General features: G+C 55.2%; 1 protein-coding gene across 2 annotated transcripts; it reads left to right on the top strand.

Moving 5' to 3' along the window:
* Positions 1 to 321: 321 nt before the first annotated feature.
* TINCR (TINCR ubiquitin domain containing) lies at positions 322 to 4,837 on the top strand. 2 transcript variants are annotated; one of them, XM_089905604.1, is made up of 4 exons: positions 322 to 692; positions 2,851 to 2,923; positions 3,169 to 3,281; positions 3,853 to 4,837. In XM_089905604.1, the coding sequence occupies exons 1-2, from the start codon at positions 433 to 435 to the stop codon at positions 2,855 to 2,857; spliced, it is 267 nt and encodes an 88-aa protein (XP_089761730.1). In that variant the 5' UTR covers positions 322 to 432; the 3' UTR covers positions 2,858 to 2,923; positions 3,169 to 3,281; positions 3,853 to 4,837. The 2 variants fall into 2 exon arrangements, with proteins under 2 accessions (XP_089761730.1, XP_089761731.1); XM_089905605.1 differs by lacking the exon at positions 2,851 to 2,923 and having other exon boundaries at positions 325 to 692.
* Positions 4,838 to 16,531: the final 11,694 nt, after the last annotated feature.

Raw genomic sequence — 16,531 nt, forward strand, 5'->3', positions numbered from 1 at the left:
CCTTGATCCCTAAAATAGCCGGCCAGTCTCGAGCTCTCTTCCTCTTCTGGTCCCTCCCTGGCACTTCCCACGATCGGATGCACTGTGCATTTACATATTTATCTTTATGATGCGGCTCCTTTTCGTGCGTTTTGTCCCGGGTCACCCGGGGCGCCTCCATCCACCTGGCTCGCAGTAGGCACTTAATACAGGTCGACGGAAACTAAGGGGCGTCTGCGGGTGGGGGCTAGGGGCCCGCAGATCCACCCGCCGCGCCCCGCCCTCGTGGGGCCTCCAGTCTGCGAGCTGGGCGTGCCCGGGCAGGCTGGGCGCGGGCGCGGGCGCGGGCGCGGCGGGAGCGGGCGGCCGGGCCGGTTGGGCGGGTGCGGAGGGCGCACGGGGCCCGGGCCGGGTCCGCGGGCCCGGGCCGGGTCCGAGTGTCCGGCGGGGACCATGGAGGGGCTGCGGCGGGGCCTGTCGCGCTGGAAGCGCTACCACATCCAGGTGCACCTAGCGGACGAGGCGCTGCTGCTGCCGCTCACGGTGCGGCCGCGGGACACGCTCAGCGACCTGCGCGCCCAGCTCGTGGGCCAGGGCGTGAGCTCCTGGAAGCGCACCTTCTACTACAACGCACGGCGGCTGGACGACCACCAGACAGTGCGCGACGTGCGCCTGCAGGACGGCTCGGTGCTGCTGCTCGTCAGCGACCCCAGGTGGCCGGGGGAGGGGACTGGGGGGCGACCTGGGATCGGGGGCCCTGGCTGGGATCCCCGGTGAGGGGTGAGTCAGGGCTGGGGGGAGACGGCGGGGCACAGGAGGGCCTGGCTGGCGTCCCCGGTGGGGTGGGAGGTGGGTCAGGATGGGCGGGGCTTGGGGGGCACAGGAGGGCCTGGCTGGGGTCCTGGATGGGGAATGCGTGGGGGGAGACGGTGGGGCACAGGAGTGCCTGGCTGGCGTCCCCGGTGGATTGGGAAGTGGGTCAGGGACGGGGGGGAGGCCAGGAGGGCCTAGCTGGGGTCAGGGTGGAGTGCGTGGGATGGTTGCGGAAGGGCGGACTGGGGATCCTTCTCGTACTTGTGGACTCCTTGGAGAGCGCCCGGCACTGAGAAAGGCCAGGAACCTGGCTCGATTCCCCCTGCAGGCTTTCTTCTTTTCTCTCGCTCTGTCTGCCTCTCTCCAGCCTCACCGGTCCTTCTCACGATCTCTCTTTGTCTCCTGTCTCTCCCTCTCTCTGTGACACTGTCCCTGTTTATTTCCTTTCCTTCTTTCTGTCTCTGTCTCTCTATATCTCTCTGTCTCTCTGTGTCTCTGCCCATTTCTGTCTCTGCTGTTTTTCTCTCTGTGTGTGTCTCTCTTCCTTTTCTGTTCATCCATCTCCCCCACTACCTCTGCCTTCCCCACAATCCCATCCTGACCCTTGCTGTCCACACTCTGACCTGGCCGTCTGGGGTTTCCAAAGAGGTCCCCTGGCCAAGATGACCCGAGAGGAGTGGGTCTCCCAACCCAAGGAGGGGTCTGCAGAGAAGGGCAGCTGGGCTGGGGGAACAGCACATGTAGAGCCCTGGGGCAGCTTTGGGAAAATGGTGGAGGCTGGTGCTTGGCGAGATTGGCAGTGGATGGAGGCGCTGGGCGGGGTAGGGACTGGAGCTGTCTGTGTAACACTGGAGTTTATGGGGGTCATGCTCGCTGGGCCCCTAGAGGCTTGGTCCACCAAGTCTGGGTGACATTTTGAGAGTAGGAGCCTTAGACGCCAGTCCTGGAGGCTCAAGATGTGGTGGGAGGGCCTGCCTCTCCAGGCCCTCTCGAGGGAGGGTCTCACTTGGGGCTGGGAGAGGGTGTTCCTGGCAGTGGCCAAACAAAGTCTAGCAGCTGGACGATCCACAGACGTCTACACAGTCAATATTCAATACACAGTACGCATTTATTGGGTGCCTACTGTGTGCCGGGTCATGTGCTGGGCGGCACTGGAACCCAGCAGGGACCCAGACAGACCAGGCCTGCCCTCACGGAGCCCACAGTCAGTCCAGTGGAAGAGACAGACAAGGAACCAAATAAACATACGTTTGAATGTCAGGTTGTAATAAGTGCTATGGAAAGATGCAGGGAGGTTGAGAGTGATGGAGGTGTTGCTACCCTATCAACAGTGGCCAGGGGAGGTCTGTCGGAGAAGGTGACATTTCACAGTACAATGTGAAGGAGCTGATTAAACAAAGAGAACAAGAGTGGGCAGGAGGGTATTCCAGGAAGAGGAAACAAAATGTGCAAAGGCCCTGGGGCAGAACCATGCCTGGTGTGTTGGAGGAACAGCGAGGAGGCCTGTGTTTCTGGGGCAAAGTGAGTGAGGGGGAGAGAGGGAGGAGGGGAGGGCAGGGAGGGGACAGGGAAGGTCATGCAGGGCCTTGTGGGCCGTGGGGAAGACTTGGGCTTTTACCCTCAGGAAGGTGAGAGCCCTGGAGGGCTGTGGGCAGAGGAGGGGCAGGACCTGCCTCAGGTGCTCACAGGTGCCCTCTGGCTGATACAGGGAAGACATACTGTGGAGGGACCAGGGTGGAGGTCTAGTGATGGTGAGTGATGGTGGAGGCTGAACTAGGATAGAGTCAGCTCACTGTTCCTCCTACTCTCTAGGCATGGTCCTACCTCAGGGCCTTTGCACTGCTGTTCCTTCCTCCTGCAATGCTTTCCACTTCCCTTCCTCAGCTCCTTCAGGCTTTTGTTCAGATCCTACCTCCTCAGTGTAATCTTCCCTGACCACCTGTTTAAAATGGCATCCCACCAACACCATACCCTAACCCTGCTTTACCTTTCTCTATACTTCCTTGATTATTTTTACTAATACTTTACTAATTTTTTTTGCCCCATCTCCCCCACTAGACTGTAAGCTCTGTGAGGGCATTGTTGTCCATCCTATTCACTGCTGTTTCCCCAGTTCAGTGCCTGGCACATAGTAAGTGCTCAATAAATGTTCGTTGAATGTATGATCTCTGGAGGTGAAGAAGGGGATGCTCAGAACATTTTCCTGGAGCTCTAGTGTTTCCTGGAAGCAAGAGAGAGGGTCTCGTGGGTGGAGGCGAGTCTGGGCAGATGCAGCAATATGCATTGGCTGGACACCGAGCAGACCAGGAGGCTTTAAGTGCCAAGGTGAGGGCTGCACAGGCCTGCAACCTGTATCTTTCTGTCCCCCTCCTGCAGGTAATCTGTGTTGGAGGATGCGGAGCCATGACCGAGGGGACCAGAGGTGCTGGCTGAAGAAGCAGGCTGGGGGTGGCGGGGGACATCCCCCGGGAGCCTTGACCTCACTCTGGGTAAGTCACTCCAGTATTTGGGACACAGAAGGGACCTTAGAGATTGTGGAGACCACAGATGGGTAAACTGAGGCTCAGAGAGGAGAAGAGAGTCATCTCTGATGACCATCACCCTTCTCCACACCCATATGCTTCTGGCCCCTGGGGCAGGGTCACTGGCCTTACCTTCTCACCTTTGAACTAACACATGGGCCTGAGTAATGCTGCCCTGAATTGCTGTGTGCCCTTGGGCAAATTGCTCCTCCTCTCTGGGCTCTGTTACCCCTCTTCCTTAACAATCAAAGAGTGGGCTTTGGTTGGCAGGTTTGGTTTAATTGCACTCTTTGCCTGCAATTTCTGAGACTGCCACCAGGTGGCTCCAAGTGCCAAGCTCCCCACAGGCTAAGGGCTATCCCTGCCCCTCCTGGAGGGCACCAGGGCCATCTCAAAGGAGGAGCTGGCTGCAGGTGTTTCTGTCCATGGGGCTGTTAGGGAAAAGGGAATAAGGAAAAGTGGCCAGAGAGCTGGTGTTTCACCCTGCGAGGGGGCCTGGATTGAAGTTGTCTTATCCCCTCCCTCCTGCTGTTCTAAGGTTCTGGGCTTCCAGCATAGATGGTGAAACACTGGCCTGCCCAGCTGCTGCCCACTGCCTGGGACATTCCTGATGGAGCCCCAGTCCCTGACACTGACCTAGGATGTTGCTACTCCGGGCCAGCCAGCCTTCCAGCTGTGCTGTGTGATCCTGAGGAGGTGGCTCCCGCCTTGGGGCTTCAAGTGCCCAGTCTGCAGTGGGAACCACGTGCCATCTTGGGAGGCAGCTGGAGGAGGTCACATGAAGAAAAGCACAGAGGGGAGAGGAGCTTGGGGGGGGCATCAGCCCCACCTGCCTGGTACATTCTGTCTGCCACGCCTCTACCCAAGCTGTGCCCCCAGCCTGAAGCACCTTTCACACCCCTCTCTGCAGCTCCAGTCCACCCAGCATTCCAGCCTCCTCCAGGAAGTCTTCTCAGATTCCCTCCTCCCCAGCCAGTGAGCACCTTGTCCTCTTTTGGGCCCCCTCAAGCCTCCTCTACTGTGAACAGCTTTGGCTGGGGGCATGGGGTGTGTGGCCAGACACTCATGACATCTCAAATGACTAAAGGTGGAGACTGGGGGGCCCCAGCCCTCTCCCAACGCTCCAGTGTCACACTGCACCCCTCCCCCAAACCCAAACCCCTCCCCACGTTGCACCCGTGTCCACCCCTGTGGCGGTGTCCTTCCTGTTCAATCCCACTGCTTTGCCCCCTGCACGGGGTCTCCTGGTTGTGTCTGAAGGGCTCTGGTTAAGTGGGCAGGGATTTGGTGGGGGGCGGTGGCTGTGCCTGGCAGAGCACTGAGACATTGACGGTAATCATGGGGGTACTCCGGGCTATTCCAGGCAGTGTGTTGTAGGAATTCTGGGTATAAAACCCTCTAAGTAGGGAATTCCATGGCGGTCCAGAGGTTAGGACCCTGCACTTCCACTGCTGGGGTTCGATCCCTGGTCGGGGAACTAAGATTCTGTGTGGCGCAGCCAAAAATAAAAAAGTAGAACGTTGGGACTCAGTTGGATCTCTGATCTGCGGCCATGAGGCGTCGGGTCCACCGTGCAGACCCCCTCGGCTTGGGGGGATGCTGGCATGCGGGCCCTCGAGGGCCGCGTTCATGCTCTGGGTGCTGGCATCACAGGGCAGAGGCTCGGGAGCCTGGGAAGACATAATGTTTTAATTAAGAGTCGTGTTGGCCGCAGGGCCCAGAGCGTTGACAGGTGGATAATAAATCGTGGCCGTGGGGAGAGTAGTGCTCAGATGTGCGTTTGTCCATCAGGGGATGGGGACGGCCCCAGGCCTACGGGGCTTTTCTCACTTCCCCCTCCGGGGCTGGCATCACTCCTCCTGGGGCCAGGCAGCCCACGCCCCTGCTCCTGCCTGGTTTTGGTCTCGGTAGGTCACGCACACACTGGGGGACCTGCCCCCCAGGGCCCAGCAGGAAAGTGGGGCTTTTAATAGCCACCCCAGCTCCATTCCTCAGCTCCCACTACATGCCAGGGTTTGTGCCACATCCTTGTCTGGCCTCCACTTACCCTAGTCTGTGAAGTGTGAGGTTCGGTGGTGGTGGTGATGATTATGGCCCATTTTACAGATGGGGCATCCAAGGTCACCCTGCCCCCTCTAGTCTGCTGCCCTGGCAACCCTTGAACTGAGGGGTCCCCAGCCCATGAGCAGGTCCCTGATAGAGGAAGGGGGAGGGTTTCCCACATCTTGGCTGAGGTGAGGTTGGGAGAAAGCATTTTCAGGGTTTTTTGACATTTAACAAACAGTATGCAAATCGCATGCAAATCACATGCAAATCATCACCCATTTCTTAAGCCTCAACAGCTTCGGTGTGTTCTGAAATAATAATGTTGGACTTGTCCCTTGGTATTGGCTTGGAGGAGGGGTGCAAAGTTTTTCCCTTCCTCCCTTCCTTCCCCTTCCCTTCTGTTTTCTTTCCTTCCTCCCTCCCTTTCTTCCCTCCTCCCTTCCTTTCTTCCTATTATCTCTTTGCTCCCTTCACATTGTTTTTTGGAGGCTTCCCAGTTCCAAGATGAATACAAACAGCAAAAGTGGCTTCCAGCATTCCCATTTTCCAGATGGGGAAACTGAGGCACTGAGAGGCACAAGCCTGGACTGAGATACCAGAGACACATTGTGGAAGGCATCCGCCACCAAGTGTCATCATGGACCAAAGTGGACAGTACCTGTGACCCAAGGAGGAGAGATGACAGTGGCTGGAGCAGGCCTAACAGGGCTTGGAGGAGCCAAGGGGAAGTGTCCTTGGGTCTCTTGGCCTAGAATGGCAGGCTGCCATGCTTGGATCTGGAGAAATCTGACACTGAGTGATCTTACTCCTCAAGTCCTTCTTTGTCTTGCTACTCCATCATCATGTTCTTTGAATTTGGGCCACAGCCTCTGCTCAGTTTGCATGCCCCACCTTTTCTGTTTACAAACTCCTATTCATCCTTCCAAGCCCCAGCTCCAGTGCCCCCTTCTTCAATGCAGACATTTCTGATCCTCCAGAAGAGCTTCCACTTCCCTCTGGGCTTCTGTTGCCCCAGATCTCTCTCTCTCTCTCTCTCTCTCTCTCTCTCTCTCTCTCTCTCTCTGGTCCAACCCTGACCCTTTTGGAGACAGCAGCATTACTGGCCACTCTGGCTTGTTTCCAGCACTTGTCTGATTGTCACACACCTCCAGACTTTCATATTCTCTGCCCAGAATGTCCTTTTGGGTCTTTTTCACCTGGAATAGTCCTACATTTTCAAGGTCATGGCACTAATACCCCACCTCCATGTGGGCTCGACAGCTCTCTCCCAGTCGGCCTCTGGGTCCTGCAGCCTCCATCCCTTCATCCCTGACCCACAGAACGGGGAGGTCTGTGTGTCCTCCCAGTCTTAGGAGTTGCCTCTGGGGCTCCAGGATCACCTAGGCTGGGATTACAGGGTGATCCTGTAGTACACTACAAATTCAGTACAGAGGGACTGAATTTGAGTAGGTACGGAATAAAAGACTAAGTGTTTGGAAACAACGCCAAGTTCAAACTCCCTCACTTAGCCTTGGGCTTCACTCTCCATTGACAGTTCAGTCCTAAGCACATCCTTCGCCCTTCCCTCTCGTTCACCTCCAGAACTCTGCACAAGCCATTCCCTCTGCCAGGAATGCTTTTCCCTTGACTCCTATTCTGGGTGACCCCAAGCCAGGCCCCTCCCATCTCTGCGCTGTGAAAATGGGGGAAGTCCGGTCCCCCCAGGGCCTCTCAGGCTCCTGGCTCCACCCCAGGAGCAAGTCCGGGCTGCAAGGAGTTTCGGTTGAGACCTGGCAGCCACCATCTCTCCCTGGGGCCCGTGGCGTCCCAGGGAGGGGCCACCTCCTGCCTTGGCTGCCCACTCACTTTGTGCTGCCAGAAGTTCGAGGGGAATTTTCCTGGGTGGCAAGTAAATCCAGGTGGTTCCCAGAGGAGGCATCTGTGGCTCAGCCAGAAACTGCCGGCACCTGGACTTTCTGCTTTAGTTCAGTTGTGCCCCTCTCTCTCTCTCTCTCTCTTTCTCTCTCTGTGTGACTCCAGGCCAGATTCTGGCATTCTCTAACTCTGCCCATTAGTTCAACGGGCATTTATCGAGTGAGCTCTGTGTGCCCGGCCCTGTGCTGGCTGCTGGAGATACCAAGACAGACTTTGCTTCGGCTGCTGTAGACAGTGGGGCAGGTTGTTCACTGCACAAAAACATCCAGCTGGGCCTCAGGAAGGGAAATCTTTTCATAATTCACACAGAGTCTTCTATACAGGTTAGTGGTGGTCCTGACCTGACCCTGATGCCTCCCCCACCCCCCGTGTCTCCATCTGTCTCTGTGTCTCATTCAATCTCTTCTCTATGTATCTGCCCCCATTTGTCACTCTTTCTCTCTGTGTCTCTTGATCTCTGCTCTCCACTCTCTCTATCTGAGCCTCTCTGTCTGTCTCCATCTCCGTCTCTGTCTCCTTCCATGTCTCTGGCATTTTATTTCTGTCTCTCTCTCTCCATACCCCTGTATCTGTCTCTCATATCCCCTCTCAAAAGGGACATCCTTTCCCCCTGATGCTCTGAGCATGACCTCTGGGTGTTTTCAAAAGTTGCTGGGAGGGCTTCCCTGGTGGCGCAGTGGTTGAGAGTCCGCCTGCCGATGCAGGGGACGCGGGTTCGTGGCCCGGTCCGGGAAGATCCCACATGCCGCGGAGCGGCTGGGCCCGTGAGCCATGGCCACTGAGCCTGCGCGTCCGGAGCCTGTGCTCCGCAACGGGAGAGGCCACAACAGTGAGAGGCCCGCGTACCGCAAAAAAAAAAAAGTTGCTGGGTCCATGCATTCTGTAATCACTGATGAAGCACCTCCAATTTTCAGGGCACTGAGGACAGCGTGGTGACTAGGACACCCAGCTGTTGGCCCTCATGGGGCTTGAGGTCCAGCAGAAGAGACAGAAGCTGCCGGGTGGGGGGCTGCTCCTAGGATCCTGGAAACCCCTCCTCTGGGCTCGGCCCACACTCTTCTGAATGACCTCGGGTGGTCCTTGTCCCTCTCTGGGCCTCAGTTTCCCCATCTACCCAAGGAGGGAGGTGTTTAAGGTGGCTGGGCCAGAAGCTGCTTGCAAGGCCTAGGCAGTTTGTTGGCAGAGAAATCCTGGCTCATCCCCACACCCAAATGGGTTTGAAAGAATCCTCCGAGGGGAAAACAGTTGTAAGAAAAAAGAAAACAAAAAATCAGAGTCGGGCTTCCCTGGTGGCACAGTGGTTAAGAATCCGCCTGCCAATTCAGGGCACACGGGTTTGAGCCCTGGTCCGGGAAGATCCCACATGCTGCGGAACAACTAAGCCCGTGCGCCACAACTACTGAGCCTGCGCTCTGGAGCCCGCGTGCCACAACTACTGAAGCCTGCGTGCCTAGAGCCCATGCTTCGCAACAAGAGAAGACACCGCAATGAGAAGCCCACACACCGCAACGAAGAGTAGCCCCCGCTCACCGCAATTAGAGAAAGCCCACGTGCAGCAACGAAGATCCAATGCAGCCAAAAAAAAAAAAAAATTGGAGTCGCCTGCTCAGGCTGCTGTCTGACTCACCTTGGGTGGAAGCAGCCTCACTGCCATCTCCCAGGTCATCAGAGAAACTTCCTGCCTCTTCCCCTGATGGCCCCTGGCTATCCACTGAAGGCTGCTGGCCTCACCATGATGGCTCTAGGCCTGGCACTGACTTCACACTTGTGCTCTGAGCTCCAGACCCACTTAACCCCTTGCCGGGCCCCAAGTGAGAGAAACTCTTTCCAACCGTAGGGCCTTTGCATGTGCTGTGTCTACACTTGGAGGACCCTCTCCCCACCCCTTATCTTTCATCCTCCGATTTGCAGGTTCAATGTCACTTCCTTGGGGAGGCTCTAAACAACCACGTTCCCTCTGTCTTTTTTTTTTTTTTTTCATTCCCTCCGTCTTGCATTCACACAGTATCCTGTTCTATTCCTTTGTAGCATTAATTATTTATATTATTATTCATTCAATGTATTATTTTCCCCACTAGCCTCTGGGCACCGTGAAGGCTGGGGTGAGGTCTGGTCTGATCACTGATGGATCACACAGTATTTAATAACCCAGAGTAAGGGAGTGGGAGCCAGGGATTCCCTCCCTTCCCAGACTCCCTCAGGGTCCCCCGCCCCAGTTTCTGTCACCACTGTGTCCAGCTCCAGGTGGCCACGGGGCACAGAGCCTCGGAATTGGGATTCCAGGCACTCTGGCTCCTGCCGCTTTGATAAATGGGGGAAATTCAGAATTAATTATTGACTGCTGCGCCGAGCTGGCCTGATCTGGACAGATAAAGAGTGTCCTCACTGCCACGTCTGCCCAGCACTTCTCAGGAGTTTATTAGAGGTTGGGAGGCAGCTGGCTGAGGGGAGAAGCCCAGAAGGCACTGGAGCCAGATGGAGCTGAGTTCAAAGCCTGGCTCTGCTGGGCCACTTTGGAAGGCCACAGCCTTCCATGGATCTCACTGCCCGCGGGGGCAGGTCGCGCAGGACCTTGTGGGCGGAGGGGAGGACTTGGGCTTTTACCGCGAGGGAGGTGGGAGCCCTGGAGGGCTGTGGGCAGAGGAGGGGCGGGGCCTGACTCAGGCGCTCACGGGCGCTCTCTGGTGGCCGCTTCTTGGAGGGCAGGCTGTGGGGGGTGAGTTTGGGAGCCAGGGGACCAAGGGTAGAGGCAACTGCGCTGGTCCAGGTGAGTGATGATGGGGGAAGAGAGTTCCAGGCAGAGGGAACATGCAGTGCAAAGGCCCTGAGGCAGGGTCGTGCCTGGCGTGTTGGAGGAACAGTGAGGAGGCCCATGTGTCTGGAGCAGAGTGAGGGGGTCGGGAGAGGGAGGAGGGGAGGGCAGGGAGGGGATAGGGGCAGGTCGTGCAGGACCTTGTGGGGAGGACATGGGCTTTTCCTCCTAGACGGATGGAATGTGGTGGGTTTTTGCAAGAGCGAAAGCTCTGAGCGGAAGGCTGGTCGCACGGTCTCTGGATCCCAGACAGGCGATGACCCCACCCAGGAGTCAAGGATTTGAATCATGCCTCCGCCTACCCTTAGCTGAGTGAACTGAGGCTAATGACTTGCCCTTCTGGGCCTCAGTTTCTCATCTGTAAAATCGGTGCAATAGTAGACCACTCTCTCACAGTGGTGAGCCTCACATGAGCTCAGGATGGGTAGGAGCTGCTGGCTCCATGCAACAGTCACGATTGGGATTAGGGTGAGGAGAGCAAGGCACTGGCCTTCGCACAAAACTTAGGGGGCTTGGAGGAAGGTGGTCAGAAGATACAAACTTCCGGTTATAAGAAAAATAAGTACCAGGGATGTAATGTACATGATGACTGCAGCTAACACTGCTGTAGAATATATAGGAAAGCTGTTAAGAGAGTAAAAGCTAGAACTTCCCTAGCGGTCTAGTGGTTAAGGATCTGTGCTTCCACTGAGGGGGCCCGGGTTCGATTCCTGGTCAGGGAACTAAGATCCCACAAGCTGTGCAGCACGGTTGGAAAAAAAAGAGAGAGAGAGAGAGTAAATCCTAGAAGAGTTCTCATCACAAGGAGAAAAAATGTTTCCCCTTTATTCTTTTCCTTTTATTGTATCTATACGAGAAGATGGATGTGAGCTGAACCTATTGCAGTAATCCTTTTACAGTATGTGTAAATCAAACCATCATGGCCTTAAACTTATGCATGGATGTATGTCAATTATTTCTCAGTAAAACTGGGGGAAAAAAAAACTTTGGAGGCACTGCCAAATTCAGTCATTCGGATAAATACTATTTTAATGCAACATTTGAAAAAACTCCCAATGAATGCAAAAACATCTGCAATGAACAAAGTATCTAAGTGTTAAATATTGACAGGCTCTGACCCCTGCACTGGCTCCACCCTCACCTCACCCTATTTCAGGCACTGCTGCACCTGGGAGGCCGTTCCTCCTGCCCAGCCTCCCCTCCCTGCAGTAAAGGCCTCTGATTAAACCTTCATTCCAGATAATTAAGCCCAGGGATCTGGGGGCTTAGCAGTGATGCAGGAGGGAGACCCTGGCAGGGGTGGGCCAAGCTGGGCCTCCCCCCGGGGAGAGGGAAGGCCAGGAGGGAGATCACTGAGTGGCTGGAGCAGAAGCCCGAACTTAATTAGCCCCTCAGGATTAATTACTAGGCCCAGGAACAGGCTGAGAAATCTATTACCCGAGTGGCTCCTGGCTCCAGGCTTCCCTCATTCTCTCCATCATTTTTCTCTAAACCTCCTCCTCATTCTTTTCCAACAAAATATATTTATTAAAAAAATGCAACTTTATATCCTACCATGAAAACCCAGATACATATTTTCTGTGCAGAGTAGATGGTATATAAATTTGGGGAGCTATACACTGAAGTACCTATATAACTGTTAAAAAATGATCTATGTAGTTCTGTTTGGAACCATGGCAACAGCTGTGAGCAATGAGTATGTGCTGAGCGTTTACGCACTCTTCTTAGCTCATCTTCTCACAACATCTCTGGGGGGGGTGCAAGCTATCAGCACCCCCATTTTGCAAGAGCTTTCTGACACTAGGATCTGTACTCTGGGACCCCACAGAACAACCCAGAGTGGGTTCTGACTTGAGATCTTGTCCTGCAAAGCCCCGACAGGCTCTTCTGTGAGCCACTTTGGGTTCCAGTTGAGCCCAGATCTTGTTACTTTTTGCTTTCTGCCTCCAAACATTTACCTTGGCTTTTTTTTACCCTCCCACCAGAAACGCCCCTCTTTCATGCCCCTCTTTCGTATGTGTGAATCCGCCTCAGTTTTCAAAACTCAGGGGCACATGTCTGCAGGAGGTTTTCTTTGTGAACCCCTAAATTGAGGCTTCACCCACCCATCCCACCACAGGCTCCCCCGAGCCTGATTGCTCGGGCTGGAAGGTCTCTGTGTCTCCCAGCTTGGGGGCATCTCCAGCACTGGCTCTTTGGATCCTGCATAGCCCAGCTCGGGTAGGATATCAGTCACGGGAGGACACTCATGGGCTCTTTGGTTTCTCCTCTCACCTCCAAGCACTAGTATTATCCTCCCATTTTACAGGGGAGGAAACTGAGGCTGGGAGAGAGCCAGTGACCTGAGTCACACAGCAGAGAGGGGACAAACTCCAATGCTCTGTCATGAACTGCTTCCTGTGTCCACTGCCCCACACTGTGCAGATGGGAAACTGAGTCACCAAGGGGCGAACTGGCCTTGCCGAGGTCATATGGCTGGTCCTGGCGGTGGAGCTGGGGATGGGCCCCTCATCAAAATGGAAGATGAATCTGGATGGAAGGTGGGAAGGGCCAGATCATGGCAGGGCTGGTGGGGGAACCCATTCTGGGGTATTCCGTGGGGCCCCAGAACACAGATCCTAGTGTCAAAAAGCTCTTGCAAAATGGGGGTGCTGATAGCTCACACCCCACCCCCCCCCAGAGCTATTGTGAGGAGAAGACGAGCTAAGAAGAGTATGTAAACACTCAGTACGCACTCAGTGCTCACAGCTGTTGCCATGGCCCAGGCAAAGGTGGGCAGGCTGGAATGAGTGGATGGGGGGCGAGGGGGCAGAGAGATGGGGCACAGTGGGACTTCCCTGGCGGTCTAGTGGTTAAGATTCTGCACTTCCACTGCAGGGGGCATGGGTTCGATCCCTGGTCAGGGAACTAAGATCCGGCATGCCATGCGGTGAGGAAAAAAAAAAAAAAAAGAGAGAGATGGGGCACAGTGGGGTAGAGGGAGGGTGTGTCCTCAGACTGGGGACACCGAGGCTCCTACCCCTTCTGTCTTGTCCCCATCACCCACCTCCCTCTCCTGCTGCAGAAATACTTAAAGGAGCCCATGTCCTTTTGGCTGGCCTTTGGGGACATTTCACCATTTCCTGGGGTCCAGGGTCTAAGGAATTAATTTAACCGGTGCAAGGCTGAGGCTAGGAGAGGCGAACCCCAAAGTGAGAGCCTGACACCCATTCCCCTACCCCAAGGCGTCCTCTGGCTACCATAGGTCCATTACACAGATGGGAAGACTGGGGTCCAGAGAGGAAGGAGCGGGCCTGAGGTCTCTCGACCTCATAAGGCTCACATCCAGGTAAGTCTCCTCCCCTCCTTCCAGAGTTCTGCCCTGGGGAGCTTTTCATGCTCATGAAGACGTGAGTGGTTGATAGAAGTCTTAATGGTGGAAACTCAGGTGTGTTAACAGGAAACTGGAGTAATGACTCCCAGGAAGGCACAATGCCAGGCGGCAGCTTTAATGATCCAGGCCTGACAGCTTCACCCCTTCAGCTGGGTCTCCTGAGCCTCCAGCCTTCTTGAGACCCAAGGGCCACCGCTGCCCTCAGTCTGGTGAGCACTCAGGACACACTCGTGGGCACACACACACCTGCGGCTGACACCGCACACCCCGTGGACCACAGCCGGTGCTTGTGGGTGGTATGTGTCTCCCCCCACCCCCCAGCTTCACACAGCAGCCCAGCCCTCCGCCTGCTGCCTGGGAACAATTATAGAGTCAGAGGGATGCCGCGGCCCAAGATGGGCCGGCCTCATGTTTAATTCATCTTGGGGCTAATTATAGCCAGGCTGAGGGAGGGGCGTGGTAACCTTGGCCTACCCTCCCCAGCCCTCCCTGCCAGCCAGGGTGACCGGGGAAGGGTGGGGGGCCGGGGGCTTGTGACCCGCTGTTGGCCCCAGCTCTAGGCAGCTGAGCCAGACCTCCTGAACCTCCTGCTAGGGTGCATGCTCGGAGGAGGACGGAGGCGGCGCTCATGGCGGAAAGGCGGGCACAGGGCCTGGCAGGGCGGTGGGAAGAATGGGGATTCCAGCTCAGGGCAGCTGTGAGCAAGCATCAGGATGGTTCCTTCCCTCCCTCCTCCTTCAGTCCCACGGATCAGGATTGATACTACTATCTGGGTTGATACAGGCTGTTACATCACCTTGCAGGTGGATCCACCAAAGCCTAAGGTCCCAGGACACAGCCGGTTGGTACCTAACAATAGGTAATAACCCACACTGAGATCATGTGACATTCCGCACTGTTTGTAGCATTCGGCCCTCCGTAAACGTTAGCCACATTCTTTGCCAGTGTCCTTGGGTGCTTACCATATGCCCGGAACAGTTCTGAGCAACTTGCACGATTGTCACCGGACGGAGATTAACGCCTCGCTCGCCTCCGATGCAAAACTTGAGGAGGCGCCCACAGATGCAGCCAAAGAGGTAAATACCATTTTAAGTCATATTTTTAAAATGTTTTTTCTATTGTGGTAAAAATCACATAATATAAAACATACGATTTTAACCCTATTTAACCGTACAGCTCAGGGGCACTAAGTACATTCACATTGTTGCGCAACTCTCACCATCCTCCATCTCCCGAGTTTTTCACTTTTCTAAACTGAAACTCTGTCCTCGTTAAACACTGTTCCCATTCTCCTCCCCGCCCCCACACCCACCAATGTATTTTCTTTTTTAAAAAAAAACCTAATTAATTTATTTTTATTTTTGGCTGTGTTGGGTCTTCCTTGCTTTCTGCGGGCTTTACTCTAGTTGCGGAGAGCGGGGGCTACTCTTCGTTGTGGTGCACAGGCTCTAGGCACTTGGGCTTCAGTAGTTGTGGCTCACGGGCTCTAGAGTGCAGTCTCAGTAGTTGTAGCGCGTGGGTTTAGTTGTTCCGCGTCATGTGGGATCTTCCCGGACCAGGGCTCGAACCCATGTACCCTGCATTGGCAGGCAGATTCTTAACCACTGCGCCACCAGGGAAGCCCTACCAATGTACTTTCTGACTGTGAATTTGACTCTACGTACCTTGTATAAGTGGAGTCGAATAGTACTTGCCTGCACCTACTGTATATTTGAATGCATTTCTAAGGTTGTCACATTTTAAAGAATCCAAACTGGGACTTCCCTGTGGTCCAGTGGTAAAGAATCCGCCTTACAATGCAGGGGACGTGGGTTCAATCCCTGGTCAGGGAACTAAGATCCCACATGCTGTGGAGCAACTAGGCCCATGTGCCACAACTACAGAGCCCACGTGCCCTGGAGCCTGTGCACCACAACTAGAGAAGAGAAAAGCCACAACTAGAGAGAAGCCCATGCGCCACAAAAAAAGATCCCACATGCCTCAACGAAGGTCCCACGTACTGCAACTAAGACCCGATGCAGCCAAAAATAAATAAAATAAAATAAATAAATAAATAATAAATCTTAAAAAAAAAAAAAGAATCCAAACCAATGTAAAAAATAATCCACATGGAAGAAGACATCCAAATATTAAATACAGATGGATGGGGCCCTGCACTGTATGATCTGATCATCCTGACAGCCCCTAGGAGGTGGGGATTGTGATGGTCAATGCCTATTTTACAGATGGGGACACTGAAGCATGGAGAGGCCAGGCGGCATGCCCTTGTCCAGTCTCCCGCTCCCCCACTTCATCCCCCTGTCCTGGCCCAGGTCGGGGCTTTGTTCTCCCCTCCCCAGCTTGGACACCTCCTTCCTGACACCCAGCCAATCCCCAACAACTTGTCTGAGCTACATGGCCCGAAATAGCTTTGGGTGTCAGTCGCTGGCAGGCTGCCCTGGGCCACATGCCCACAATCCTCCAAAAAATCTCTTCCCGGTGGGTGGGAGACACCTGGGCTCCAGGGCTCAGCATCCGACCACCTGCTGCCCCCGCCTGTGCCACAGTGTCCCCATTTGTCCCCTGGGAGAGAGAAGCCTCTCACCCCTGGCTTCCCATCCAGCAAGGTTGGTGGTGAAACCAGGTCCCCCCACTGCTTGAGAAGCCACCATTCATGAAGCCTTCCTTGGGGGATAAGCACGACCCCCTCCACATTCCAGTTTAAATATATGTGCATTTCGACGAGTGGTTTAGCACTGGAATTCCAGAGCCAACTGGCCTGGATTCAAATCCTGGCTCCACCATGTGCATGCTGTGTAACCTTAGGCAGACCACTTAACCTCTCTGTAGCAACTGGCCCCATTTGCAAAAGGCAATCTAGGGTCTTCCCTGGTGGCGCAGTGGTTGACAGATCGCCTGCCGATGCAGGGGACGCGGGTTCGTGCCCCGGTCCGGGAGGATCCCACGTGCCGCGGAGCGGCTGGGTCCGTGAGCCATGGCCGCTGAGCCTGCGTGTCCGGGGCCTGTGCTCCGCAACGGGAGAGGCCACAACAGTGAGAGGCCCGCGTACCGCAAAAAAAAAAAAAAAAAAAA

This window comes from Delphinapterus leucas, unplaced genomic scaffold (assembly GCF_059928025.1).
Source record: "Delphinapterus leucas isolate spDelLeu-1000000601 "Yukka" unplaced genomic scaffold, BTC_Dleu_Yukka2 spDelLeu_asBTCV2_sq25, whole genome shotgun sequence".
In the NCBI taxonomy this organism is placed as follows: Eukaryota; Metazoa; Chordata; class Mammalia; order Artiodactyla; family Monodontidae; genus Delphinapterus; species Delphinapterus leucas.

Coding starts and splice junctions, on each gene's coding strand:
- TINCR (XM_089905604.1), top strand. CDS start 433: ATGGAGGGGCTGCGGCGGGGCCTGTCGCGCTGGAAGCGCTACCACATC.